The following is a 26,654-nucleotide window of genomic DNA, read 5'->3' on the forward strand; positions in this document are numbered from 1 at the left end:
GATTGAACTCAGGGGCAGGCCACCACTGAGCCACATCCCCAGCCCTATTTTGTATTTTATTTAGAGAGAGGGTCTCACTGAGTTGCTTAGTGCCTTGCTTTTGCTGAGGCTGGCTTTGAACTGTGATCCTCCTGCCTCAGCCTCCTGAGCTGCTGGGATTAGAGGTGTGCACCACCTAGTCCGGCTCTGGGCCTGCTTTTGACCTATGAGCAACACCAGCAGGAGCAGGTGGCCTCCCAGCATGGCATGTGGCCTAGGATGGGGAGCAGGTACCGTCTGGGGGTGCTGGGCGCGCAGTGCAGAGCACGTGCTGGGAAACTGGGGCCACAAGTTGGTTCCAGCCTCGTCCTCACATCTTTCCTCTGGACCTCCCACGCGGCTCCCCTGGTCAAACCTCACTTTGAAAAATGCCGACAAAATCCGAGGAGTCAGCCACGTGCTGTCAGCAGGCGGGGGCACCAGGGAGAAGAGACACAGCTCAGAACAGCCAGCATCCTAGTTGCCCTGGGGCCAGGGCGCAGGGACCCTAGGCAGCCCCTTCCCACCACACACCAGCCTCTTCCTGTTCTGTCAGGCATTTTTTATCTGAAGGTTAGGTTTTCTGCCTCTATTTTTTAATTCTCTCAAAAAAATGTATTTTTTCCCATATCACAAAATTAAACTGCTGGCTCATTGTACCCCCCTCCCAAAAAATATAGACGTATATATTTCACTGATTTTATATAAATATATATAATACATAAAATAATATAATATAAATATATATAAAATCAGTGAAAGGCTAGTTGTCTCATTCATTGCTTTTGTCTTTAAATTAAAATGCTCTTTACATGTTAAGGTGAAAATCTCAATAGTGTGGACGCATGGTAGGAAAATAACCCCCGACTGCCTTCACACTTCTTGCCTTATTTCACCACTAGATTCACCCCCACCACCACTCCCATCCCAGCCAGGAGACTTTGGGGGTTGCAGACCTGCCCCTCAAAGCCTTGCTGGGGTGAGCAGGTGCCCCTCTAGTAGCAGGAGCCTGGGCTCAGGCTTTGAATTGGAAGCCAGCTCTGCCATTCCTTGCTGTGTGACCCCCAGACATTCACACACCTCTCTGTGCCTCGACCACCTCCTCGGCAGACTGGGAGAGAGCTGGGAGGCCCCCAGGATGTGTCCCCATCCTGCAGACAGCCCAGGTGACAGCCGTGCGCGGGTCTTGACAGGTTGGGGACCAGATTCTGGAGGTGAACGGGCGGAGCTTCCTCACCATCCTGCACGACGAGGCGGTCAAGCTGCTCAAGTCATCTCGGCACCTCATCTTGACCGTGAGGGACGTCGGGAGGCTGCCACACGCCCGCACCACGGTGGACGAGACCAAGTGGATCGCCAGTTCCCGGATTGGGGACAGCACCACCAGCTCGGCAGGGTCTGGCCTCTGCGCACGCGCACACGGGGCTCGGGGACCCTGGGCGGTTTCCCGGTCGGGACGTCCCGCCCACCTCCTCTCTGCGCTCCGGCTGGAGCTGGAACCCGGCTTCCCAGCACCAGGGTCCTTGTATTTCCAGGACGTGGCTTTGGGCAGACCCCTCTCCCCCGGCCTTAGTTTCCCCATGGAAAGCTGACATGCAGACCCAGGGGGCAGTCCCTGGTTTAGTACTTCATCCGAGCAGTGACCCCGACCCCTCCCAGTCTACTAATGAGGATACCCGAGTTAACCTGGGTGCAGGAACCCAGAGGTCACAACACGGGGTTCAGTTGCCAGGTGGCTGCAGAGGTGCCAATAAGGCGGCACGTCACCTTTGGTCTCCGTGGGCAGTCTCAGCCTGGTGGCAGGTAGCCCCCGGCCAGACCCATCCCAGCGCTCCTCTCTCCTTTCCTTTCTTTTTCCTGCCTAATGTTCTATTTATTTTTTAAAATCAGTCACCAACGTTCAAAACGACATCAGGTTTCACATAAAAAACTGAATTTCTGTCTATTAAAAACCAGGACATGTCAGCTTGAGCCTTCTCCCCCCGCCCCCGAAAACACGGACCAGAACTGAGTGGCCCTGCGAGTTGCCTGGGGCCAGGGCCTTGAGCTGCACGTCCCAGCCCTTCCTTCTCCTCTGTTGCTCCCAGATGCTGAGCTGGGAGCGCTTAGTCCCGCAGGGGCAGGGACAGATCAGGAGCCCACCTTGCGTGGGGTTAGAAGTGCGCCCATGTTGATGGGGAGGCTGGAAGCTGCCCATCTCTCTGGGTAGCCCCCAGAATCCATGATGCCCGGTGCTCCAAAGCGTCGCCCTTCCGAGCTTTGCCCTGGCTGGGCCGACCCATCTGCTCGGACGTGCAGCTGAAGATGGCTGTCTTTCTCTGCAGGTTCCCTGGGGATCTCACAACAGAAGGGACAAACAAGGTAGGGTGTTCTTCATCGTGGGGGGTCCCAGGCGTCTTTGCAGCTCCGGGCGAGGCAGGCGTGCTGAGTAGCCTCTGCACTGAGCATCGGGGAGGCCGAGTTCAGCTGGCATCCCCGACTGTCTGGAGGACCCCAGGTCCTGCCCTGGCTCCAGGGGCAGCAGCAGGGAATGGAGCAGACCAGGCCTCTGCCATCCAGGGGGGGACACCAGAGTAGGGACATACGTAAAAGCAAAGCAGACCTTCAAACGAATGCCTAGTTAGAAGAGATGCCCGGTACCGCGAGGGCAAGGAGGTGGACAGCCCGTGAGAGCCGCAGACGAGACTCCGAACTCAGACGGCGGGGAGGGGTGGCACTCGGCTCAAGGGAGCAGCAGCACCAGAGCCCGGAGGCAGGGAGCGGGCTTGGTGAGCCTGAAGACCAGAAGGAAAGGGAGGGGGACAAGATGGCCACAGGCAGGCGGGCCAGGGCTTGCCTGGCATCTGGGCCATGGCGAGAGGTGTGGCTTCCCACCTGACGTCACGGGAAGCTCCTGAAAACCTTTTAAGCAGGGAGTGACACAGTGGCAGGGCTGTTCCAGCTGCTCTGAGCAGGAGAGGGTGACGCCCAGGGGACCAGAGTGGAGACGGCAGCATCGTGGACTCACTGGGGACGGGGGAGACCCGACTTACGTTTTAGAAATACACGCACTACCGGCATCCCCAGTATACAGGGAGAGTCTGAGACCCGGAGAAGAAAATGGGAGCCCGGGGGGCCGTGCATGAGGAGCGAGACGAGGGGAAGTGGGCTGCAGGCTCTGCAGCTGGACCAGGGCACCCCAGGGAGTCTGTTGCGGTGTCTGTGTGCGCGCAGACCACTGGACCGGGGCACCCCCGGGAGTCTGTCGCGGTGTCTGTGTGCACGCAGACCACTGGCGGGGGCCTCTGGCTCCGGCGCTGCAGAATCCCCAGGCCTCCATCTTTCTGTCTTTCAGCCAGGATTTTATAAGGGCCCAGCGGGCTCCCAGGTGACCCTGAGCAGCCTGGGGAACCAGACCCGCGCACTGCTGGAGGAACAGGCCCGGCACCTGCTGACGGAGCAGGAGCGCGCCACCATGACCTACTACCTGGACGAGTACCGCCGCGGCAGTGTCTCCGTGGAGGCCCTGGTCATGGCCCTGTTCGAGCTGCTCAACACCCACGCCAAGGTGACCTGCCTCCCTGTCCCCACTCCTTCCCCCAGAACCCACCGGGAGTCCAGCCGAACTGAACTCTGGACAGAGACTGGTGACCAAGGCAGCCCCACTCCTGCTGGCTCACAGGCTCCTGGGGACACAGACAAAGGGCCTGTGACTGGGACCCACCGCAGTGATCCGCAAGGCTGAGCGCACATCTAGAGTGTCCTGGGGTGCTCGTAGCAGTGCCTGGCCCTCCCAGCTGCCAGGAGCCTTGGCAAGCGGCAGGTGACCGTGCCGGGCAGCGGGCTTGCGAGCCCTGCTCCGGTGGAAGCCTGCCTGAGGCCTAGAAGCCGCACAAAGGAGACGTGCTGACGTCCACGGGGTGGGGGGCGTACATTCGAGAAGACGTAACAGAAGAAGTGTGATTGGCAGACAGACGTGAAGTGCAGGTGGGGGGTGCTCTAGGCAAAGGGACCAGCCACAGGCCTCCTGTCCTGGAACATCGTGGTGTGTCCAGGGACGCAGAGTCATGTGTGCCTGCCGAGGAGGAGGAGGAGACAGGGACGCAGGTCAGACAGTGCTGGACGGGTGTCTGGGCAGAGGTGTCTGGACTGGGTTCTGGGGGTACTGGGGAGCCACGGAGGGTTCATGCAGGCCATTTGAGAGTCTTAGGGGTACTGGTGCCACCTGCCGGTGGAGTTCTCCACTGAGTGCTCCCTTGTCCCCACCTCCAGTTTGCTGTCCTCTCTGAGGTGAGAGGCACCATCTCCCCACAAGACCTGGAGCGCTTCGACCACCTGGTGCTGAGGCGGGAGATTGAGTCCATGAAGGCACGCCAGCCCCCTGGCCCTGGGGCCGGGGACACCTACTCCATGGTCTCCTACAGCGACACGGGCTCCTCCACAGGCAGCCATGGCACCTCCACCACCGTCAGCTCGGCCAGGGTGAGCTGCCCCTGCCCGTGCCGGGCTCGAAGCTCAGGGCAGAGTTGCCGCAATAGCCTGGGCGGGAACCGGGCGGGTTCCGCTCCCAGCCCCACCGCTTCCCGGCTGCACCCTGCGCTCTGAGCCTCGGTCTTTTGTCTATAGAGCCTGATGGTTGCTGAGCGCATACTGCATGCCAGGCGCCACTCTGGAGCCGATACACAAGAGACACGCCTAACTGGACTCTCGGTTTGGGTGCCCTTAGGCAAATAGAAAAATATGGTGGCGTACATCTGTAATCCCAGCGGCTTGGGAGGTTGAGGCAGGAGGATCACAGGTTCAAAGCCAGCCTCAGCAACTTAGCGAGGCACTAAGCAACTCAGCAAGACCCTGTCTCTAAATGAAAATATAAAAATGGGCTGGAGATGTGGCTCAGTGGTTAGGTGCCCCTGAATTCAGTCCCAGTACCAAAAAAAGAAAAAGAAAAAAGTACATGATTACAATCTGTGGGGGATCTAATGAGACAACACAGCATTCAGCTCAGTGCCCTGGCTCAGGGAGAGCAGTCAATAAATGGTAGTGGTCATGGTGACTCAGATCAAGGGGCCACTCTTGTCTGGAGCCCCAGGCCCAGCTCCACCTGCTTACAGACTTGCCTGCCCCTCAGGACAGCATCCGGAGCCCCTCAGGGCCTGGCTCTGTGCCCAGAGTGCTCAGAAGCAGATTACTCCCAGGAGGCCTTTGCAAGAAACGGCAAGAGTCCTTCTGTCTCTGTCCCTCCCAGAGACAACCGGTCACTGCTGTCCACAGGCAGGGGCAGCAGGCCAGGTCAGGGGCCGCGTGACTCCGTTCTCTCCTCCACAGGCGCCTTCCTTGCCTTCGGGTGATTTGTCCCCACTCTTCTAGGAACGGAAGGGAAAGGAATGTTTCTTAAGCTCCGTTGCTCCCAGATGCTGAGCTGGGAGCCATTACGGGGGGATCTCAGACCGCGAGGACACGGGGGCCATGGGTCCCTTTGGAGTGGATCCGAGGTCGTAGACGTGGGTGGTTAGGGGGCATGGGTGAGCAGCTGCCGGGAATCAGCCCTGTCCTTCATGGATGCCCAGTGTGGCCTTTCTTTAGCTCTGGGCTCTGGGGTATCTCTGCTCCTGTACCCCACCTTTAACATCCTCATTGCCTCATCCCCAGGGTCCTTTCCAGGTAACCCCAGGTTGCCACGCAGCCCCCTAGGGCTCTGGCGTGGCTGCTGTGTGATTCTGGAGGAGCAGAGCCCTTCCCGGGTGGGGCAGGGCTGCCAGCTTGGTCCCGAGCACACGTGTCCTCAAGCAGACAGACTTCAGCCTGTGGGGCCGTTCTTCCTCTGAGTCTGGCTCCATGAGATGAGCCACACAAATGGTCACCAAGGCCCTCGGCAGCTTTGAGCCACTGTTCTTACACCTGGGAACCACAGGCTATCGTTCCATGGTGGTCCCTTTTTCTAAAAGGGACCAGAGCTCCGCTGAGTTGGCTGGGGGTGTCTCCAAGTCCAGGGGGCAGGGGATGTGGGCTTAGGTCCTGGCTGTCATGGGCCTCAGTTTCCCCTGGATAAATGGCCTGAGGTCCTGGGGCTCTGGCTATAGCAACCTGAGACCGGGAGGGCAGGAGGAGAGCCTGAGGGCCCTGCAGGGTCAGGAGCCCCGCCCAGCCCCGGCCCAGCACCACCCAGCAGGGACCTTGTGGTTGCCTGGGTGTGTCCCCGACTCCGAAGCACTTCTCGGCCTGTCTGGACCCCAGCTGGGGCAGTTGACCCTTCCCTGCCACAAGGTGACTCACTGCCAATGGGGTCACCCTGGGGCTGGCGGATCTCAGGCCCCAGGATGGCTTTGGGCAGGGAGTTTGGGGGACCATATGGAAGGGGTGAACGGGAGGCTCTCCCTCCCTGGTTGGAGGAGGGAATGACTCTGGGGACTGTTACTCTGAGTCCGTGTCGTGCCAGGGAGCGTGGGCGCACCAGGGTCGTGCCACCCAGACCAGGCCGAGTGCCCAAGTCCAGGGAAGGCTGCACGGACATGGGAGGGCCACCTCACCTCCCGGCGCCTCAGCGTCCTCCCTGCAGAGGGTCCTGAGACCACACCCCCGGCTTGTGGGGAGGACTCAGCAAAAGGCCGCCCGTGGGCCCACGGGAGTAGATGGCCTGCCAGGTCCCGGCGGGAAGGCCCCCACGCTCAAGGGCCGGTGAAGCCAGGACTTTTTCTGACCCGACCTGGTTCTTCCCCCTACCTGGCTGGAGAAAGCCACCAAGGGATTCGTACCCAGGCCCCTGCCGACCCTTGGGTCCTGGAAGGCAGCAGGCGAGGGATTGCCATTCCCCTCTGACGGCTCCCCAGCCGCCTGACCTCCTCTGATCCGGGGTCCCAGGCAGGGTCCACTGGGAAGCTCTGCCTGTCATGAGCAGGTCGAGCTTAGACAAGTCACTTTCCTCCTCTGAGCCTGTGTCTGCATCTGCCAGAAGGGAAGAGCCACCCGCTCTGCCCAGGGGAAGGAGCGGCTCCCTGGTCAGGGACAAGCGTATTTCTTGAAAGCAGTGGTCCCGGACGCCTTCAAGGCAGGGCGCAGGGGCGTGGGGCGCTGTGCCCTCTCCTCGCCTCTCCTCCTTCGTTCTGCCCAGAGCGTCCGGGGAGCCAGAAAGGGCTTGGGAGAATCACGTTTGCATGCGCGTGTGTGTTTGGGGCCGGGGGTGGTGGCCGAGGCCGCTTGGTTCCCTCATATTTATTTGATGTATTTTTCTTTTTGCCTCCTGCCCATCCTTCCTCCCTAGGAGCGGCTGCTGTGGCTTATAGACCTGATGGAGGTACCGTCCTTCCTGCCGGGTGGGGACTGTGGGAGTCCCTTAGCCAGGGGCAGAGGTAGGGGGCTCTGGCCCCTCCTGCTACTCCTCTGTCTCACCCGTCCCTGGTGGGGACCGGCTTTTCTTCTTGGTGCTCACTGTCTCTCCTGGTCATCCATTCACCAGGTGTCCTCAGGCTCTGGAGTGAGGGTCCCTCCATTCAAATCCCAGCTCTACCCCGACCTCGTTGTGTGACCTCAGGAAGTGGTTCCGCCTCTCTGAGCTCAGCTTTAGGTCTGTAACAGTGAGGATGACCCCGCGAGGTCTTGCTGTCCAGACGCCCCTCAGCCTTTGCCCAGGGCGATGCTGTCTGCTGGAATGTTCTCCTTTCCACCTCACACAGCCTGTTTCCTGTGCATGTTTCAGCCCATCGCTCAGGCGCCACCTCTTCCAGGAAGCCTTCCCTGATACTCTCCAGAGGGTGGCTTGCAGCCCCCCACCTCTGTCTGTCATGGGCCTTTGTGTATTTTTTCTAATCTTTGCAGGTGTCTCCCATTATCCCCTTGACCACCAACTGCTCGAGGGCAGCAGCCATGACTGAGGTCACCACTAAGCCCCTGGCGCCCAGCACAGAGCCTGGCCCATGTAAATAATCCAAGGCTTTTTTATTAATATTAGTAACTGACCTCTGTTGAGAGTTCTCTGTGGTACAAGGCTTTCCATCTGTATCTTCTGTCATCCTCTCAAGAGCCAAGAGTGGCCAGTATGACTGTGATCCCCATTTTACAGAGCAGGAAAGTGAAGTCCAGAGAGGAAAAGCAACTTGTTTGAGGTCACACAGCTAGCGAGAGGTGGAGTGAGGATTTGAACCCAGGACCGCCTGCCTCTGAGTGGCGCTGTTTGCCCTGGTGTCCAGCTGAGGCATTTCGCTGATGGATCTCGCCAGCCACTGGCTCAGCCTCACCAGCTGTCTGTCTGTCCGTCTGTCCTGTCTCCTCCCTTCCTCCTCCTCTTCCTTCCTTTCTGTTAAATCTTGACTGAGTGCTTGTCATGTGCTACATGCAGCCCTCGCTGCTGGGGATACAGTAGACAGCAACCAAGGAATCTTTGCCACTACAGAATTCAGAGGCAAGCAGAGAGTAGACCAGACAGATAACTGAACTGCACAGCAGGTTATGAGATAAGTCCTAAGGAGAGACTTCAAGCAGGGAAGGGGCTCAGTGGGGCTAGGAAGTGACATATGAGTAAGACGAGGTGAGGGAGAGCCACACCCGCATCGGGAGGAAGAGCAGTTTGAGCAGCAGGAAGTGCATGTGCAAGGGCCCTAAGGAGCCCGGGTGACCGAGCATACTCCAGTGAGGTGGGAGCAGCGTGTGCAGGGAAGAAGAGGGGCAGATTGTTCGCCGGCGACTTTGACTTTGAGCAACATGAGAGCCCTGAGCAGGTAAGAGCAGGGACCGACGTGGCCTGACATAGTTTCAACCAGATCTCTCGGATCAGGAATAGACAAGGATGGGTTTGTCCCAAGACGAACAGGTTCATTCCCATGAACCAGCAGGCCGAGAGGTCTGTGGGTCATGTAGGGCTGGGAGGCTGTGCAGCCCGAGTCCCCAGGAGATGTGACCATGGGCTCTGCAGGCACCAGCTCTTCCTGCTGCCTGGGCAGTCCCTGCCTTGGTGCTTCCTGGGAAAATCCCCCCACCACACACACATCTAGAGCCAACCTGAGATTGGATACCCAGCACATCCAGCCATCGTCACGTGGGGTCACAGGGAGGAAGCTCCCTCCACCTGAGCCCCTCTTGCAGGCACCCAGGGCCTGTCCTGGGTGTCCAGAGCATCACTTTACGCCGTCCCTGCAGTGCATTAGACCCTCAAGAAAGCCCCTCACCCACTCACTACCCATCCATACAGCCGAGGCAGACCCTAGGGCCCCTTCTAGTCTGAGAGTCTTCTCTGTGTCAAGAGGTGCTGGAAAAGATTCAGAGCAGGCTCAGCAGGGAGTGGCAGCTGCACCCCATCAGCTCTCCGTGCTCTGCTGTGGGAGAGAAAGAGGTTGGGGTCGTACTTAGTCCTCCTCAAGTGCCAGGTTCCGGTCTGCAGCATCACTGTGTACCGGTAAGCTCTTGGCTGCAATAATGCTGACTAACAAGTCACCCCAGATCTCAACGGACGACAGCTGAACACCCCTCCCTCGTGGTCCGGACCCCTGTGCTCGGGGCCCTCGCACGCTTTTCCTGCCTCTGCTGAATCGCTGCCGTGTTGCTTCAGCTTCTGCACGTTTCCCTTCTCCGGGGACAGGGAGAGCGTGGAGTGCAGGCAGGGCCCCATCTTTCACGTCCTGGTCACCTGCAGGATTGCCCTCTACACACCCGCCTCCCGCATCCTAGGACAATGCCCTTTGCTCTGGTGTTCAGAGGCACAGGGCAGCATCGGGTGTCTGGCCACTGTGACCCAGATGCCCAGACAGTTGCCCCACGTGGAGCCAGTTTCCATTTAGCCTGCCTTCCCTGGGTCGTGTGGTACAGTTATCGATCCTGGGTTAAACGTGATTCACTCGAAGCCCTTCACCCTCAGAGCAGAGGCCGCTGATCACAGGAAATCAGATGCTGCTGCCCCAGGGACGGATCGTGTTTACTTTCCATTTGTCAAGAGAGAGTCAGCCTTGAGCATTTTATTGCAACTTCCAAACAATATCATTTTCCCCCATAAACGTGTTGGCTAAACCAGGTGCACTGGCGCACGCCTGTAATCCCAGCCGCTCGGGAGGCTGATGCAGGAGGATTGCAAGTTCAAAACCAACCTCAGCAAAATCAAGGTGCTGAGCAACTCAGTGAGACCTTGTCTCTACATAAAATACAAAATAAGGCTGGGGATGTGGCTCAGTGGTTGAGTGCCCTGCATTCAATACCTGGTATGGAAAATGTAAAAAATAAAAAAAGGATGTTGGCTAGGAGAGCTGAGTGAGAGAAGGAAGTTTGCCCAGCATTTCTAGAATTCTCCATTTAGGGCAAACAGGCCTTTAGCAGAAGGGCTTAATCTCACAAACTTTTGGAACGCTACCAACCAGGTCTGGCTCTCCACGGTAGTAGCCAGATCACCTTGGGCAGGTGACATAAGCCTTCTGAGCCTCAGTGTCCACATCTGTGTATTGGGCTAGGAAGACCCAGCCCCTGTGGGCTGCTGGGTGAGGTCAGGTGGATTCACGAGGGAGGAGCACGTGGGAGCACATCCTCTTACCACTCCAGGAGCTGGAAAGGGCCTGCAGAGGGCTGTGGAGGTCAAGGCCAGCCCTGCACCACCCAGCAGACCCCTGCAGGCCAGGGAGGGCAGCTGGGGCCAGCCCTGGTCTGGACTTCAGGCTTTCTCCACCTGGCCTGCCAGGTGCTGGGTGGGGCCTCTGCCCTGAAGCCCCGCTGCCCTCCCCTCTTGGTCCTGGCTCCCCTCTGGGCGTGGCTGCACTGGCTGGGTCCCTCGCGGCCTGAGTCACCCTCCTAGTTGGGGCACCACGAGGACGTGGCGCCTCAGACCCCTGCAGCTGCAGGACTCCTGCTTGTCACGCCAGGTCTTCCCAGAGACGGGGATCCCGACTCAGGGCCTTCTCCCTCCTGCCTTCTGACCGTCCAGCCTGCTCCCTCTTCTTCGCCCCTCCTTCCTGAGGCAGCACCTCCCCGCCCCCGCCCCTGGATTCCTCCCAGGGTGTGACCGAAGCCTGGCCTGATGCCCGGAGCCTGAGGACAGGGGACCCAGCTAGGACCGGAAACGGGCATCAGCCGGGCAGTCGCTGAGGCCAGGCAGGCTCAGAGCTGGAGCTGGCCAGGAGGCGTGTGGCCCCTGGAAAGACTGGAAGAGGTCAGGGCCGGGTATGGGGAAGGACGGGCAGAGGTGGGGACAGCAGGGGCTGGGGTCCCAGCCGAATTCTGATGAGACGCACCCGAAGGGTCTCCAGGAGGAGAGCGATGCCTCCCCTGTGTGCCCACGGCTGGGGAATGGGGCAACCAGAAAGACCATGGTGGCCATCCAGGTGAGCAGGGCCCTGTCAGGTAGACCAAGTCTGCCTCCCCCACGTCAGGAAGTGCCGGCCTCAGCCCTGCGAGGCTGCAGTGTTCTTCCCTCTCGAGGGGAACACACCGCTCCTGGCCGGGGGATCTCCGCACCCTCCCCGAGCCCCCGGCACAATCACCCGTGACCCGGCAACTCGGGCCGCGTGGGACGGTCGCTCCCAGCCAGTACTCCGCTTTGATCTCAGGGGTTTGCAGGTGACCTGGCTGGTTGCCTGAGGACTGGGGTGCAGCCGTTTCCACAGCAGAGCCGAGCTGGGCAGGTCAGAGCCCGTTGGGGGTGGCTGAGCCCGCCTGCGGCCGAGCGCCACTTTCCCAGCTCGCTCTGGGGCGCTGCACGGGGCTCTCACTGTTTGGCTGGGGCCCTTCTCAGAGAGACGCTGTGCCTACTTCAGTGTGAGCACACGCGGAAACGACCCCGGGAAAAATGCTGGTTTACTGTGCACAAGCTTCTCGCATGTTGGCCAGCGGGGGCTGTGGCTCCTGCGGTACCCGGGATTGCAGGGACAGACCTGTGACTTGTGCGGTGACAGTGGCCTGTTCCATGAGGCGTTGTGGCCTCCATGCATAATGGAGGAAGGCTGCCCTTCGGTTAGAGGTCAGTGAAAATAAGATGGACTGTCGTCCCCGCCGGGCCCCAGTCCCCGCGCCCCCTCCCTCCCGAGACCGGTTCCCAGCTCTTGGCCTGGGGCTCTTCCAGCCCTGATCTCTGGAGATTCTGGGTCACCCCGTTTCCACTGACGACATCCCTCCCTGAGGCCGCGGGGAGGGCCATGCGGGGCAGGTTTCAGGTCAGCAGAAGGAGGTGGTCTGAGCGTCACAGCCGCGGTGCCCTGGCACTGCCCGCCGGGCTCCAGGCTTCAGGCAGAGGCTGCGCAGAGCCTTCTGCCTCTGTGACTTGCTGGTGGACTGTGATGGCAGGGAGGACAGTGACAGAAGAGCAAGGTGCTGGCCGTGGGGGTCCCCAGGGTGGCCTCAGCAGCTCCGCCAGAGTATTCCCGGTCCCTGCTCTGGGCACTTTTGTCCCCTGCCCACTCCTCAGCCTCGCCCTTCAGCCTCCCCCGGCTGGCTGCAGAAGCTGGAGGTCTTTACCCAGTTCCCTGAGTGACCCTGCTGCCACCCTACCCCGTGTTTCCCCAGCAACAGGCTCTTCTTCCCAGGCACAACCTGGCTCTTCTCCTCTGCTGCTCTCAACCCCGCACCCCACCTTCTCCTGGGTCTCCCCCACTTCCCTCTTTCCCTTCTCACCCTCTCTGATTGCTTCCTATCCACTCCTTGGTCCCTTGTCAGCAGCTCCCCACTGATGACCTTCCAGAGACTTTGTGACTCGGTGCCTCAGTTTCCCCATATTTGGGGTAGAGGGCATCAAGTCTCGGGCCTTGGGTAGGAGTGGGGGTTCCCACTGACCTGATGTCAGAGTAATGACACCAAAGAACAAGGAGCTGAAGACAGCGCCTTCATGTATGAGGCCCCAAGAGCCCCCGTGGAGGGGAGTGCTGATCCTGCCTGGGGAGAGCAGCCTCGTCTTGCTGCGGTGGCCCCTGGCAGCCCCGGGGCCGGGACGTTGTCCAAGCAAGGCCTACCCCGCTTCAGTTCCGGGGCCCTGAGTGCACACAGCAGGGTCAGCAGGGGTTACCCGTTGTCCTTCACCTGCCCTTGTCCCCTCTCAGCTGCCCCTCACCAGACTTGAGGGTCTGGGCTCTAACTGGGCCAAGTCGGGCACAAAGGAGTTCTTTCCTGGGACAAGGAGGGAGCCTCGTATAGCCACTGGCCAAGGTGGGGGGGGACTGTGGCACAGGACTTGGAGGTGTCCTGGTCCTGGTGGGAAGCAGGGCCTTTGGGACGTGGAGACAGGCATTGGAAAGGATTGGCTTCCTACCCTGCCATTGCTGTGTGACCTTGGGCAGATGACCTCCGCTCCCTGCTCAGTTGCCTCAGCTGTAGAGTGTGTGAAGAGTCCCACCTGGGAGGACTCAGTGTGCCTCTTGGTGTAAGCCCCAGGGGCCGTTGGGGCAGGGTCCCCGGCGGTGGTTGGGGGTGCCTGGGGCCCAGGCACGAGCTCCGACCTTGAGCCTCCACTCCAGCCTGTTTTGAGCTCCGGGCTGCTGACACCTCCCCCGAGTTCTTAGCCTGCTGTCTGCAGCTATTTCAGATGCACAAGGAACATGGCTTGGGGACTTGGGGCTCCTGAGCGTCTGGATTCAGCAGATGGAGTCTGGCAGGGCTGGGCTCCGACCTGTCTGCCGCTTGCTCCACTTCCGCCTCCCTCCCAGGCTGGGCGTCCGTGCTCCTCCCCCTCCCGCTTCCCCATCCCCACCTTCTGTCCTGGCTCCAGGATGCCATTTATAGCAGGGAATGAGGCCGAGGCCAGGGGCCCGCAGTGGCTGTGTTCTCTCTCGTCTCAGAGACCCTCTGTTCCCATGATGCTCCGGGGGTGCTGGGCAGCGTGGACTGTGGGTTGACCCAGACCTGGCTGAGAAGCCTGACCTGCCGTAGAATGGTCCACGTGACCTTGGACAGGCCACTTCCCTCTCTGAACTTTAAGTGTAGCAAATGTGACCAGAGGGAGAGCCAGGGCCACCTCTCAGGGTCCTTGGGAGAGTGGATGAGATAATGCAAGTAGCAGAGAGCCCAGGGCCTGGCCCGTGGGGGGTCCTCCGGGGTTTGTGGTTCTCTGGTGTCCTTTCCAGAAGTCTCCCTCCCTCAGCTTCCCTCATAAGCCTGGGATGCCTGGAAAATGTCTGCCCGGCGACTGAGTGACTCTCAGGGCTCCTGGGGCACCAGAGCTGGACAGTCCCGTGTCTCTGGTCGCAGCACGTAGCCCAGGGTGGCCTGCAGGTTGAATTCCCGTGGGCCAATAGCAGCGGCTCTGTGTGACGAGGGAGAGGCTCCTCTGGTCCTTGCTGACACCTCTTGAACTCACTCAGCTGGGACGGGCTGGTCTGGGGGAGGGGTCAGGCAGAGGGCCACCTGTCCTTTCTCTCTGAGCCGTTCACCCGGCCAGGCCAGGGCGTGTTTTGCGTTTGCAAGGCCGCCACCTCCCCAGGATGTTGTGCCAGGCCCCGTTATGGGAGCTTCTTAGGTGTTAACAGGTCGCCTGTGTGAGGCAGGTACCCCTGTTACCCCACTTTGCAGAGGAGGAAACTGAGGCACGAAGAGATGGAGTGATCCGCCTGCCACCACTGGGCCCCAAGTGGCAGAACTGGAAGTGACCTCTCAAAGAAACCCCAGGTGGCGAAGGCAGAGCTGCTGTCCCCAGGCAGGAGGGCCCGGCGTCTCGTCAGTCAGTGGGTTCGTCACTGGCCTTTGTGATCTCCTGCCCTTGGCCTGCCCCAGAAGGGTCGAGGTTCAGGGAGACCATTGGAGAAGGGAGTCCACGAGGCCCGGCCAGCGGTTTCTGCCGCGGGGGGAGTCGGGGTGCCTTCCCCACGTTCAGGCCATTATTACTGCTCCCCGCGGCAGCACGGGCGGCCTCCACTCCAGCCTGGGGCCTCTTCCCGAGAGTGATCGATTCATCTGTTCACCCGTCGATTCATTAATTTATCTAGTGAACACTTACCAAGCAGCCTCCGTTCTGAACACCGAGGGGAGACGGGTCGTAGGAACTTCTGCCTTCTCAGTTTGTATTTAGCAGGAGAGACAGAAAATCAAATCGCATGGTGGTAGGAGTTAGGCAGAGCCACAGAGCCAGCGGGTAGATAGGGCCGCTCTGCGAGGGCCTCATGAGGTCAGAGCTGAGTGAAGAGCTGTTGCTCGCGGCACAGGCAGCGAGAGCAGCTAGTGCAAAGACCCGGGGGCAGCGATGGTCTGGTGGTGCGGGAGGAGCAGCACAAAGGGCCACTCTGGTGGGCGCGTGAGTGTGCTTGGGGCTTCCTCCAGGCACAGGGGACAGGCCCAGGGCCCGTGAGTGAGGAGAGACGTTGCCTGACTTGTGTTTCCAGGATGGTGTCCAGCTGCTGGGCGGAGCTCACTGACCAGTGGGGAGGGCCGAGGGTGGGCTGCAGTTTTCCCTGGGTGGTCAGGTAGACCCTTCCGAGGGGACCTGGGAGTGGGATCTTAAGGAGGTGAGTGGGTAGCACGTGCCTCATGACAGCCAGGCAGGGGCAGGGGCCAGCGCCCGCCCCTGGTGCTGCACTGTGGCTGAGGGGGTGGGGGCACCTCCAGAGCAGGCAAACTTGACCTTGTCTCCATGGCAACCACTGCCCTCAGGCTCCCATCCGTGCTTGACTCAGGAGCTGCGAGATTCTCAAACGCCTTCCCTCTCCCTCCTGCTCCGCGTCCACCCATCCCTCTGTCTGAAGTCCTCTGGGCCCGGCTTGGCGCCCTGCCCGCTTCTCCAGGCAGCCTTCCTCCGTCACGCTCTCCCTCAGGGTGTCATATGCCTGGTCACCCCCTGCTGCTCCTCTGCTGTCCCTCCTACCCCAGTCTCCTAACTCCCGAGGCAGCGGCTCTTGCTCACCTCCTCTGTGCCCAGCCAGGGGTCGGTCTTGAGCTTCAGAGACTACTCAGCATTGACGGCCACCTGAGCCACCACGGGTGTTGGTGGCTGTGTTACTCAGGGCACTTGTGGACACTTGCTAAGCTAGGCTCTCGTGACGGAGGTGAGTCCCAGGGTCTGCCCTCTGGCAAGCTGGAGGCCCGGAGAGCTGGAGATGTAGCCTCAAGTCAAAGGGCCCAAAATCCAGGAGTGCCGCATGCCGCTGTTGAGGGCAGGGGTAGGGCTGGGGGTCGCTCAGCGTGGGAGCCTCTCCTCGCGTGTGCAGGAGCCCGGGTTCCACCCCAGCACCGAAGGAAGAAGCCGAGCGTGAGGCCAGCAGAACGTGGAGGCCCCAGCTCCGGAGGGTGAATGTGGCCTTTCCCCACCTTCTTAACACGTTGGCGGTGCCCCCGACACTGGGGAGGATCTGCACTCAGCCCGCTGAGTCAGAGCTAATCTCTTCCAGAAACGTCCAACACACCACCAGTCCTCCATGCCAGGCGGGTTGACAGCCCACATTACTCGTTGGTGGCAGAGGCACATGGCCCTCCTGAGCTCTGTGGGTGGAAAGGCCCCTGAGCCCAGCCCAGAGAGGACCTCTGCTCGGCCCCCAGAGTTGGCCTTTTGACAGCACAGTGTCACTTAAGGGAGCATTAGGAAAGGGAGGAAGAAATTAAATAAGGTCCATTTAAACCTTAAGCCACCCCCTCAGGATTAAAACCACAAAGATAAAAAGGAGAGAGGCTTCCCGTCCCTTCCTGCTGACAGCGAGCCCTCTCACGCCGTTCTGGGATTCTGTCCGTCGGTGGTGCTGAGAGAGGCTTTGCAGTACACCCCAGCACCTCCAGGGAGGCCGGAAATGACCAGAAGGTCCCCAAGGAAAACTGGCTTCAAAGTGACTGGTGGAAAAATCAGCCCCGGTTACCATGGGTCAGACGGATGTGGCCGGCAGGTGCCTCGAGATCACTGAGGCCCGTGGACGTGGCTCCCCGGTTCCTGGTGGCTCAGCTTGCTCTCTTGTCCATTCCAGAACACTCTCGACCTGGAGGAGACGGGCCAGGCAGTCCAGGGCAGCGTCAACACCCTCCCAGACGTGTCCGTGGTAAGGCCCCACTGGCCCTGACTCGGGGTCTGCCCCGCCTGTCTCTCAGGTGTCCCCCCACTCCTCTCAGTGACAGTCACAGGGAGAGGACACCGGGAAGGCAGGAGGACGGGGCCTCTGCCGTGAGCCCTCACACCTCTGCAGGCCTGTGCATGGGTGCCCCTCTCCCATCTCCAGCAGGGCCAGGGTGGGTCACCATGGTCACCGTGGGCAGGGTGGTCACTGGCCAGAGCGAGTGGGTTTGCCCAGTGGGGCCTTGTTTCTGAGTGTCACCTGAACATTGTCATGGCACATACAGGCACCCAGGAGCGTGGTGAGTGCTCCTTCCTAGCCCTCTGCCTAGGTGGACATGGACACTAAATATACCGTGATACCTGGTGTGAGTCTGACCCAGGTGGCTTTTGAATGGCCTGGACTCTGGACCCAGATTGCCTGGGTTGGAATCCCACCTCTTCCACGGACTGGGTGACTTTGGGCAAGTTTATTGCCCTCTCTGTGCCTCTGTTTTCCCACATGTAACATGGAGGTAATAACGGCAGTACCTTCCCCATCAGTTTGTGGCGACATTAATTGACTTAAGCCAGATGTTTGGAACAGTGCCATGCAAGTGCTGGGTGGTGCCCAGGCAGGGGGAATGGTAATCATGGCGTCCACTGCTGCTGCTCGCCATGCTGACACTGGTCACATCCCCGCCTACTCTGCTATTACCAATGACATGCTCAGAGAGGTGCCGCGCCTTGCCCAGGGCCACACAGCACCACAGCCCATGTGTCCCTCCTTCTGTCCATCCTCTCCCTCTCTCCGGTCCTATCTCGCCTTCCATCTCCAGTGGCCAAGACAATCCCCTAAAAATAAAAGCCAAAGAAACCATTCTTGTGTGTTTCTGTCCTCCTGTCCCGACTCTAATTAAGTCTTGCTGCCTGTGACAACCCTGGCGGGTGCCAAGAACTCCAATTCCCAAAGGCAACAGCGCAGTCCCCAGAGACGCCTGCCAAGGTCCCCACGCTCCTCAGCTGCCGAGATGCGGGGCGAAGTTTTCCACTGGGCCGTTGCATTATTCAGAGCCCTGTGGCCAGGAGCTGGGAGCGCAGGGACCCAATGCCAGCAGGGGCCTGGCGCCGCTCACTGCTCCGGCCGCCGCCTCAGCTGACCGCCATGGGCTCTGACTCCTTCTACTCCTGTTGGGTCTTTTGGCAGGACGACGTCAAGTCCAACTCCGAGGGGCTGCCTAACGCCAAGCTGCCGCCTCCCCCACCGCTTCTGGGCCCAGGCCAAGACCGCCCGCTCGGCCAGCCAAGGAGGCCAGGGAGGGAGGACCCCCAGCCTCCTTCCTCCGCGAACCCCCACTCAGGCATCGTCTTCTCGGCACCCCAGGCCTGCAGCCCGCCGCTGGGCGCTGCACCCACCCCAGGGCCTCCCTCCACCCAGGACTCGCCCTCCTCGCCCATCTACGCCTCCGTCTCCCCCACCAAGCCCGGCTCCAAGAGGCCGCTGGACGCCCACCTGGCCCTGGTCAACCAGCAGCCCATCGGCCCCTTTCCTCGGGTCCAGTCACCCCCACAGCTGAAGAGCCCCTCTGCAGAGGCCCCAGCAGCGGGGGGCGGCCTCCCGCCAGCCTCACCCTCGGACCACGCAGACCAGACGAGCGCGAACCAGCACTTCGTCATGGTGGAGGTGCACCGACCGGACAGCGAGCCCGACGTGAACGAAGTGCGGGCCCTGCCCCAGACGCGCAGTGAGTACCCGGCCCTCCAGCACCTGGTGCTCTGCCGCCGGGGTGCCTGCGAGCCCAGACGTGCCCCGGCTCCCGGGGAGTAGTAAGGTGGCCCTGGTGGTGTGGGACTTGGGGTTGGATCCTGCTGCTGCCCCTGTGTGACTGGACAAGCTGCCGCCAGCCCTGCCGGGTGGTCCCAGGGCCGGGCTGCCTGCGTTCACCTCCCAGCTTGTGGAGGACGGGGTGGCTTCTATTATTCCTGTCCCCAGGGCCGGGCCTGGAGCAGGTGCAGGAGTCCCCGTGTGTGTCGCAGTCTCTGGACCCTGACAGGGCTCCTGACCTGGCCCTGAAGAGTCAGAGTGCAAGATGGTGACAGCCACAGACCCCAGTTTTCCAAGGGACATCCAGCCAAGGAGGGAAAGGCAGGGAGGAGCAGGCTTTCCCCTCCGGAGAGCTCTGGGTCTCCAGAAGGAGGGAGCTGGGGCACATTTTGTCGGACTCTGCTGCCATCTTGTGGCTAGAGAGAAACCCACGCTCCAGATGGGGCAGGGGGCCGGCCAGGTAGGGGACTGGAGGGCCCCTGTCCGGGGCAGCACACAGACCAGTGAGTGAGGCACAAGGTCCCTGCACCAGCAACCTGGGCAGGCAGGCGGCTCAGGAAGAACGGGGCCTGTGGGGAGAGGAACGGGAACTTTGTGGCCTCACTGCTCGGACGGGACCTGGTACGGAGCTGGATGGGAGCCCACGGCTGCTCCTGAGCCCTCTGCCTGCGCCAGGCGCCGTTCTGGGGCAGTGTTATACTGTCAACTCGCTCAGCCCCCACGATGCCCGCAGGAGAGTACTGTTGGCACCCCCTGTCACATGTGGAGAAACTGAGGCACAGCCAGCAGCCGTCAGGCTGGGCAGTCTGGCATGAGGCTTGGCTCCTGGCCGCCCACTCTGCTGACCGGGTCTTTTAGTCTTCTTGATAACCCTTAGCGCAGGCCTCCTTCTCCTGTGTGGGATGGGAGTGCGGAGGCTCAGAGAGGCTCGGATCCTGGCCCCCGCTTGCACAGCTGGTCCCTGGGATTCAGACCTGACCTGCCAGACTCCAGAGCACACTGTTCTTAACCCGGAGTCTCAGACTCGGGGCCCAGGCATTGCACACCTAGGAAGCAGCCTGGTGGCCTGAAGAGCCCGAGAACATGTTCCTGCCACTTAGCTCAAGCCCCACGGGGTCCTGCAGGGATGCAGGCTAGGGGTGGCAAACCATCCATTTTTTTCTTGAGAAGCTCACAACATTTATATTTTTAACATGAAATGCCCCAATTTTTTTTTTCTTTTGAGGCACTGGGGATTGAACTCAGGACCTTGCACATGCTAGGCCAGTGCTCTACCACTGAGCTACATCCTTAGCCCCCCACCCCATCTTTTTTATAAATTTTTATTTTGAGACAGGCTTTCTCTAAGTTGCTGAGGCTGGACTGGGACTTCCGATCCTCCTGCCTCAGCCTCCTAAGTCGGTGGGGTTACAGGCGTGCCAACGCACCCAGCTGAAATCTCCTCATTTGAATGTGTTGTCCGTCATTACAAATTGACAGCATTGTGTGGGTTTGAACAACAAAACCAAGCCAGCAACCCACGTCCGAGGGCTGCATTTGTTGCTGACCTCTACTTTAATCATTATAGAACCAGGAAGTCAGGCTAGATGTCCCCAAGCAGCAGCCTCAGGCCAGGCCTGTGGGAAGGGTCAGGAGGAGCGGGGAGACGTGTCCTTCCCCCTCCATCCCTTCGCTCCTCCCTCCAGCTTTGCCTGGGGAATCCCCCCGCCTTCGGGAAGCCCTCTCTGACTGCTGCCAACCTCCTGTCCCTACCCGCAGCGGCCTCCACGCTCTCCCAGCTCTCGGACAGTGGGCAGACTCTCAGCGAGGACAGCGGTGTGGATGCCGGTGAGGTGGAGGCCAGTGCCCCAGGCAGAGGCAGGCAGACCCCCTCCACCAAGAACAAGAGCAGCAAGGAGCCACCTGGGACCCAGAGAGCCACCGGGGGGGCCAACAAACCGGTGAGTGGGGGCAGAGGTCAAGAGGAGGGGCCCAGGCAGAGCAGGGCGCAGCTCGCAGTGGCCACCAGGGGAAGCGGTGAACCCCATCGCAGGAAGCTGGAGGCCCAGTTTGCGCCGGCCCTGGGTGACCGAGTGCTGGTCTTGGGAGTCTTGGAGGGGGAGCCCCTCCGCTCTGACTTGTAGTGAGGTGGGACAGTCCTTGGAGTCAGACAGCCTGGATTCGAGTCCCTGCCTCACTGGGCAGTCTGAGGTCAGCCCCGGGGTTGGTAGGGACTCAGGTGCTGAGGGACACGCAGTGCACACTTGAGGCTCCCCGCCCAGGATGGAGATGAACCCTGTTGGCCCAGGGGCGTGTTCTGGCCCAGCCCTGTCCCCTGGCCAGGCCTGTGGTCCCCTTCCTCCGCCTGCAGCCTGGACTCCTGGAGCCTACGTCCACCCTGGTCCGCGTGAAGAAAAGCGCAGCCACGCTGGGCATCGCCATCGAGGGTGGCGCCAATACGCGCCAGCCCCTGCCTAGGATTGTCACCATTCAGGTACACCCGAGGGTCCCTGTTGACCATCTCCCCGCTCCCAAGGGCCCATGTCTCAGGATGCCTGCAGGTTTGCTACCTCGAAGTGACAGCATCCAAGAAGGGCCCCTCACGCTGGTCCTGGCCCTGGGACTCCTTCAGGTCTCCAGCGGTGGGAAGGGTAGCAGGAGGACATGGACCCCTCCCTCCTGACCACTGGACCAGGCCTGGGAAGCTCATCTCACCTGTGCTTGGTGACCCTGGAAGCCCAGATGTGGCTGTCTGCTTGGCAGTGTCAGGCTGCCCAGGGGGTGGTCGGAGCCGGGCAGGGGTCACTTGGGTGCCCTGTGACCCCTGCCCTGTGTCTCACCCTGCAGCGAGGCGGGTCGGCCCACAACTGTGGACAGCTCAAGGTGGGCCACGTGATCCTGGAAGTGAACGGGCTGACCCTGCGGGGCAAGGAGCATCGGGAAGCTGCCCGCATCATCGCCGAGGCCTTCAAGACCAAGGACCGTGACTACGTCGACTTCCTGGTCACTGAATTCAATGTGATGCTCTAGGGGCCGAGGCCTACGGGCCCCCCACCACTGCCCAGCCCCTGGTCCCAGTCCCTCCCCTGTCCTCGCACTCTCAGGCTCCTCGAGGGGTTGGAGCTGCCCGGCCAGGGTAGCAGGAAGGCACCCCGACTCCATCCCGGCCCACTGCACAGAACTGGGAGAAGAGAACCAGGCAAGGCCAACAGATGGTCAGGTCAGATCTGTGTGCCGGGGACACAGTAGGCGCTCAAGGCTGGAGGGCTCTGGGAAGGGAAGACGGAAAGAGGAAGGGCAGAGCCTGCTTCCATGGGCTGGTGGGTTGCATTCCTGCCCCCAGCCAGCCAGCACCCACCCCCCCAGGTGCCTGAGCCTTTGGAGTGAGGACACATGAGACTCATGGACACGGTGTCCTGCCGGGGCATCTTGCAGGACCTTCAGTGCCACAAACAAGCATCAAGCTCGCCCCCACTCAACCCCTTCCTCCTGCCTCCTACCCCACAGTATTTATTATTTATTTCCCTCCCCACACTCGGGGGACCCCACGGCCCCAGCTCCCCCCCCAGCCTGTCCCGGAGGCCTTGCAGATGACCAGCAGTGTCAGTGTATTTATATACAGAGCTTATGACTTTAATTTTTCAATAAAGAAATCTGAACAAGGTTAGGGCCAGCGTGCTGTGTGGTCTGCCTGGGCGGCTGGGGCTTGAGTTCTTGATGTGGAGAGTGGAGGGGCGCATGGACAGACGGGGTGCCCAAAGCACCACACGGCGCCTCCCTGGAACCCCGCACCCCATGCCTTAGTTTGGGATAGACAGCGGGGTGGGTGGGGTGGGCAGGGGCGCCTGAGCCTCACCGCATCGTGAAGCACCTTACTTGAAGGTTTGAGGATAAAACTTAAGTACGTAGAGAAATGTTTTCAGAATAAACCCGAGGCATAGTACGATGCGGAACCCAGCAAGCAGGAGTTTTAAAACAGACTGGCCAGCCGAAGGTGGGTTCTCCTGGAAGCTGACTCAGAGGCGAGGATTTATATGCAAGTGATTCATTAGGGAGCTGCTCCGGGGGAGGCCAGGAGCAGGGAGGCCAGGAGGGAGCGTGGAAGCCGGATAGGGGTGGGAGGAAGCCAGGGGACTGGGACATATCAGTCCCCAGAGGGCAGCTCCAACCTCATCCACCAGGCCCCTGGTGTGCGGAGACCTGGTGTGGTCCCCACGCAAGGCAGGCACTGGGCTTCCATGCCTGCGGTCCTTGGGCAAGGCCTAAAGGCCAGAGAGTGAGCCCCCAACCACCTCTGCTTTCCCCTACCCGCTCAGGCCCAGCAGTTCAGCAGTCAAGGGCAGTGGGTGTTAGAAGTACAGGTTGGGAGGACGAAGAAAATGGCGTCGGGGCTCAGGGCCAGCCCAGTGCCCACCGCTCCTGTCCAGGAACTGTCTGCTGAAGGAAGGGTGTGAGAAGTCCTACTTTGCCCAGTCCTTTGTCCAGAGCTCTGCCAGGGGTGGGCTATGGGGCATTGGTTCCAGGGTCTTGTTCTAAATCCTGCTCTTAGCTGTCCTTGTTCCCTTTCCACCTGGGCAGACCACCTGAGGCCAAAGACTCCCTCCCCACAGGGTCTGTTACACTGTCGGTAGTAGTCCCGCCCCACTGCAGGGGCTTTGCAGACCCAAATCCCACCCTGTGGTCACAGGCAAGTGACTGCACCTGAGCCCCAAGTGTCCCACCTACAACATATATGGTGGCCTAATAATAGACTCCCCCGCCCAAGAACCAGATTCCCACTCCTGGAACCTGTGAGTGTCAGATGGCCAAAGGGAGTTGCAGATATGAGGAAGTTCAAGTCCTGAGTTGGGGGAAGATCCTGGAGCATCCAGGTGGGCCCGATGTCATCACAAGAGGAGAGGGGAGGGCTGAGGGGAGCAGTGGAGCGGTACCCTGTGAAGATGAAGGGCAGGCTCGGGCACACAGGGTGCTGAGGGCCCCAGGGAAGCCAGAAGCCAGATGGTTTTCTCTGCAGCGACGCCACAAGAAACCCACCCAGAGGACCTGATTTGAACTTCTAACCTGTCTTTGTAAGAGAACAAATGTGTACCATTCAAGTCACTAAAAGTCGTAGTTTGTCACAGCAGCCGAAGGAAACTGATTCCGTGAGGATGCGGCCACTTCCCTGCAGGGCAGGTGGCATGCTGTGTGGGGCTCCAACAGCTAGACCGAGGTCAGCCCTGGGGAGGTCACTTTCGGAGCTGCTGGCCTTGTGAATGCCATGCTTCCAGGGTCTAAGCCCTGGCCCACCTGATCTGAATGGAGAGCTGTAAGGTGGGCAGTCACTGGCTAGCAATGGAAATTTGAGGGCGGTCACTGACCTGCTCCATCAGCTCCAACTTGGGTGGTGATACCCCACCTTGACTCCACTGGCTCCTCACTTGGTCCAACCCTCTGTCCTGTGGGTCTCCCCCTGCTGTGGGTCTCTAAGCCCAAAAAGCTGCATTTCAAGTGGTTTGGAAAGGTCCAGTCACACAGCTCCAAAGGACAAGTCTGGACTTGGTGGCCTGAGGCCGAGGCCTGCTCTTTCCACAACACAAAGTCCCAGAACGAACACCTGCGCCGGTGTCTCTGAAGGGACCCAATATGCTGGGGAGGCAGGAGGTGTCAGAGGTCCACCCAGGCCACATGCACCAGTGGTCCTGACATCTTTACTCATGATCCAACGGCGGGGAGGGGATGGTGGAGAGTCTCAGGGGTTGAGTCCCATTTGTTGCAATTTAGTGGCAGCAAGTGGCACAAGATCCTAGGTTCGCTTGACACCCCACAATACGGCCATTGTTCAAGGTGTGCTTTTGGTGAACAGTACAGTATTCTTGTCCTGAACTCACTGTGAGATCTTGGGCAGCTCTTGTCCCTCTCCGGCCCAGAAAAGTTTCTTACTACTGTTATTAAGTCGTCTGTTTCAGCCATAAATTTGTGATTTCTTCCTCACGGTGGCGATCTGGGCCTCAGTCTCTCCTAGGGGATTCCAGTAAGAGGCAGCAGCCTAGCAGGAGGGAACTTCTCCAGTCCCCAGCCGGAGCCCGCGCCCTGGAGTCCCAGTCCCTGGGGGCGGGCCGCAGCAGCCGCTTCTCGGTGATTGGTGGAGTTCCACGAGGCCCCGCCCCATGACCCCGCCTCCCGCCGCCTCGGGCAAGAAGCAAGGAGGCGGCTGCTCCGCCCCGTCCCGCCCCGCCCCGCCCCACCCCGCGCGCGGATTGGAGGCCTTTGTTTGCCGCTCAACTCCGGGAAACCTCCTGCGCGGGGCCCAGCAGGTGAGGCGCTGGGAGGGGCTCGGGGGCTCCCGGCGGGGTGCGGCCCCTCGCGGGCCTCAGTTTCTCGGTCTGGAGATGGGGCGGGAGGCCGGACGGCGGCGGTGGGCTCCGCTCCCCAGGGCCGACGCTGCTCTGGGTCTTCCCCACGTGGAAACCCCGCGCGCACCGGGAGGAGACGGACTGCGGCCCCGGGAATGGGAGCAGGCTCGGGACGCGCGTTCGGGCCCGCACCAGACCCGGCCGCCGCGCGGGGCCTTATGTCCACCTTCTGGCCTCAGCCTCCACCCTCCGACCTCACTCTCCACCCTCCGGCCTCAGTCTCCACCTCCGCATAGTGGGGGCGTTGGCTGTTTTCCTCCCGCTGGAGCTGATCGCGGGAAGGGAAGGGGTCCCCAGGGAGCCGGGGCTGGTCCTTGGCGGGGCCGGGACTGTGGGGGCTGGAGGCGTGGCCCGGGTCGCTGTGGTTACTGGGGAGGTGGGGCTTTGCTGTTCCGGGATTTGTGTGAGGTTGGTTCACCCGGCAACAGCCCGCGCAGCAGCCTGGCGCCTCCGAGCAGCGCGCACTCCCGGGACGCCTAACGCAAGTTTCCTTTCCTCTTTTTTGGCAGCGGGAGGGAGGGAGAGCAAGGCCTAGCGTGCGGTGGGCAGTCTCGACAGCGGTAGGAACTGGAACCAGCGGCAAAACTAAGGCCAGTCACTTCTTGGTACACACGAAGGGACTGAGGCCCCGAGAGGAGCCGCCGCTTGCCCAAGGGCGCACAGCGGGGAAGTGCAGAGTTTGTCTTTCCCGTGTCATGGGACTGCTGTTGGCAAAACCAGAGCCTGCTGGATGTGCGATCTTGGACGTGACTTTTCCTGGGCTCCTTTCCCTGGCTTTAGTTGAAAGAAATGACAGCGTGGAGCAGAGCTGCACCTAGATTTAAAAACCTTTTGCTTCTGAATGAGAAAGTTGGCAAGGAAGGTTGCTGATAGCAAACCCCAGCTATTTTAGATCTGAGAAGAGAAGCGTCGATGAAATGAGACTGTTTTTCTGTTCTTCTAGATCAGAAGGAGAAATGAACAGAAAATGAAGCATAAAGGGCCAAGATTAGATACATACAGGGACTTCCCAAAAGAATTTTTCAGGTGTCTCCTCTGGAGTTGATGGGTTTCACTTTTGGACGTTTCTGTTAAGCAAACAGGATTGGTGCCCCTGGGTTGTGTGGGTGCGGGCAGCTAAGTCTGGTTTACCTACTGACAGTGGATGGAAGCTGTGGTGTCCTGGGGACTGCAGGCTGCGTTCCTCCACAGGAGGAGGAAGGTGCCAGGCCTCCCCAAGCCCAGCTGGCTTGCATGTGAAGCATGAGACTGAGGCTGTTTCTTGCGAGGGGATTTCATCAGCTCCCTCGGTCCTGCAGACTCCGCCAGGGTTGGGATTTCCAGAGGGTGGGACGGGTCCAGCCTGCGGCTGTCATGCTGTGAGGGTGTTTTGGAAACCGGTTCACAGTGTGGACATTTAAGTGCACCCCAGGGAGAAGCAGGAGGAAGAGGGAGTTTAAAGCCTCCACGTGGCCCCTGAGTGCCAGGTCCTCACTGTCCCCTCTGTGAGATGGCTGGGGCAGTGCTCACCTGAGCTCCTAAGGCTCAAGTGAGTGGCACCTGGCGTCCTGGACAGCTTCTG

At 60.4% G+C, this 26,654-nt stretch overlaps 1 protein-coding gene across 2 annotated transcripts in view; it reads left to right on the plus strand.

The window, feature by feature from the left end:
• Window positions 1-22,365, plus strand: part of Whrn (whirlin) — an 85,158-nt gene extending 62,793 nt beyond the window's left edge. The window contains exons 4-13 of one of the 2 annotated variants that reach the window (XM_047525712.1): window positions 1,212-1,414; window positions 2,343-2,379; window positions 3,353-3,565; window positions 4,270-4,479; window positions 7,256-7,288; window positions 16,833-16,904; window positions 18,102-18,639; window positions 20,478-20,659; window positions 21,070-21,192; window positions 21,546-22,365. In XM_047525712.1, the coding sequence (XP_047381668.1) occupies window positions 1,212-1,414; window positions 2,343-2,379; window positions 3,353-3,565; window positions 4,270-4,479; window positions 7,256-7,288; window positions 16,833-16,904; window positions 18,102-18,639; window positions 20,478-20,659; window positions 21,070-21,192; window positions 21,546-21,728 (1,794 nt within the window). In that variant the 3' untranslated portion in view covers window positions 21,729-22,365. The remainder of the gene's footprint in view (window positions 1-1,211; window positions 1,415-2,342; window positions 2,380-3,352; window positions 3,566-4,269; window positions 4,480-7,255; window positions 7,289-16,832; window positions 16,905-18,101; window positions 18,640-20,477; window positions 20,660-21,069; window positions 21,193-21,545) is intronic. The other variant, XM_047525713.1, reaches the window with a different exon arrangement.
• Window positions 22,366-26,654: the final 4,289 nt, after the last annotated feature.

Source organism: Sciurus carolinensis, chromosome 14, assembly GCF_902686445.1.
Source record: "Sciurus carolinensis chromosome 14, mSciCar1.2, whole genome shotgun sequence".
Lineage (NCBI taxonomy): Eukaryota > Metazoa > Chordata > Mammalia > Rodentia > Sciuridae > Sciurus > Sciurus carolinensis.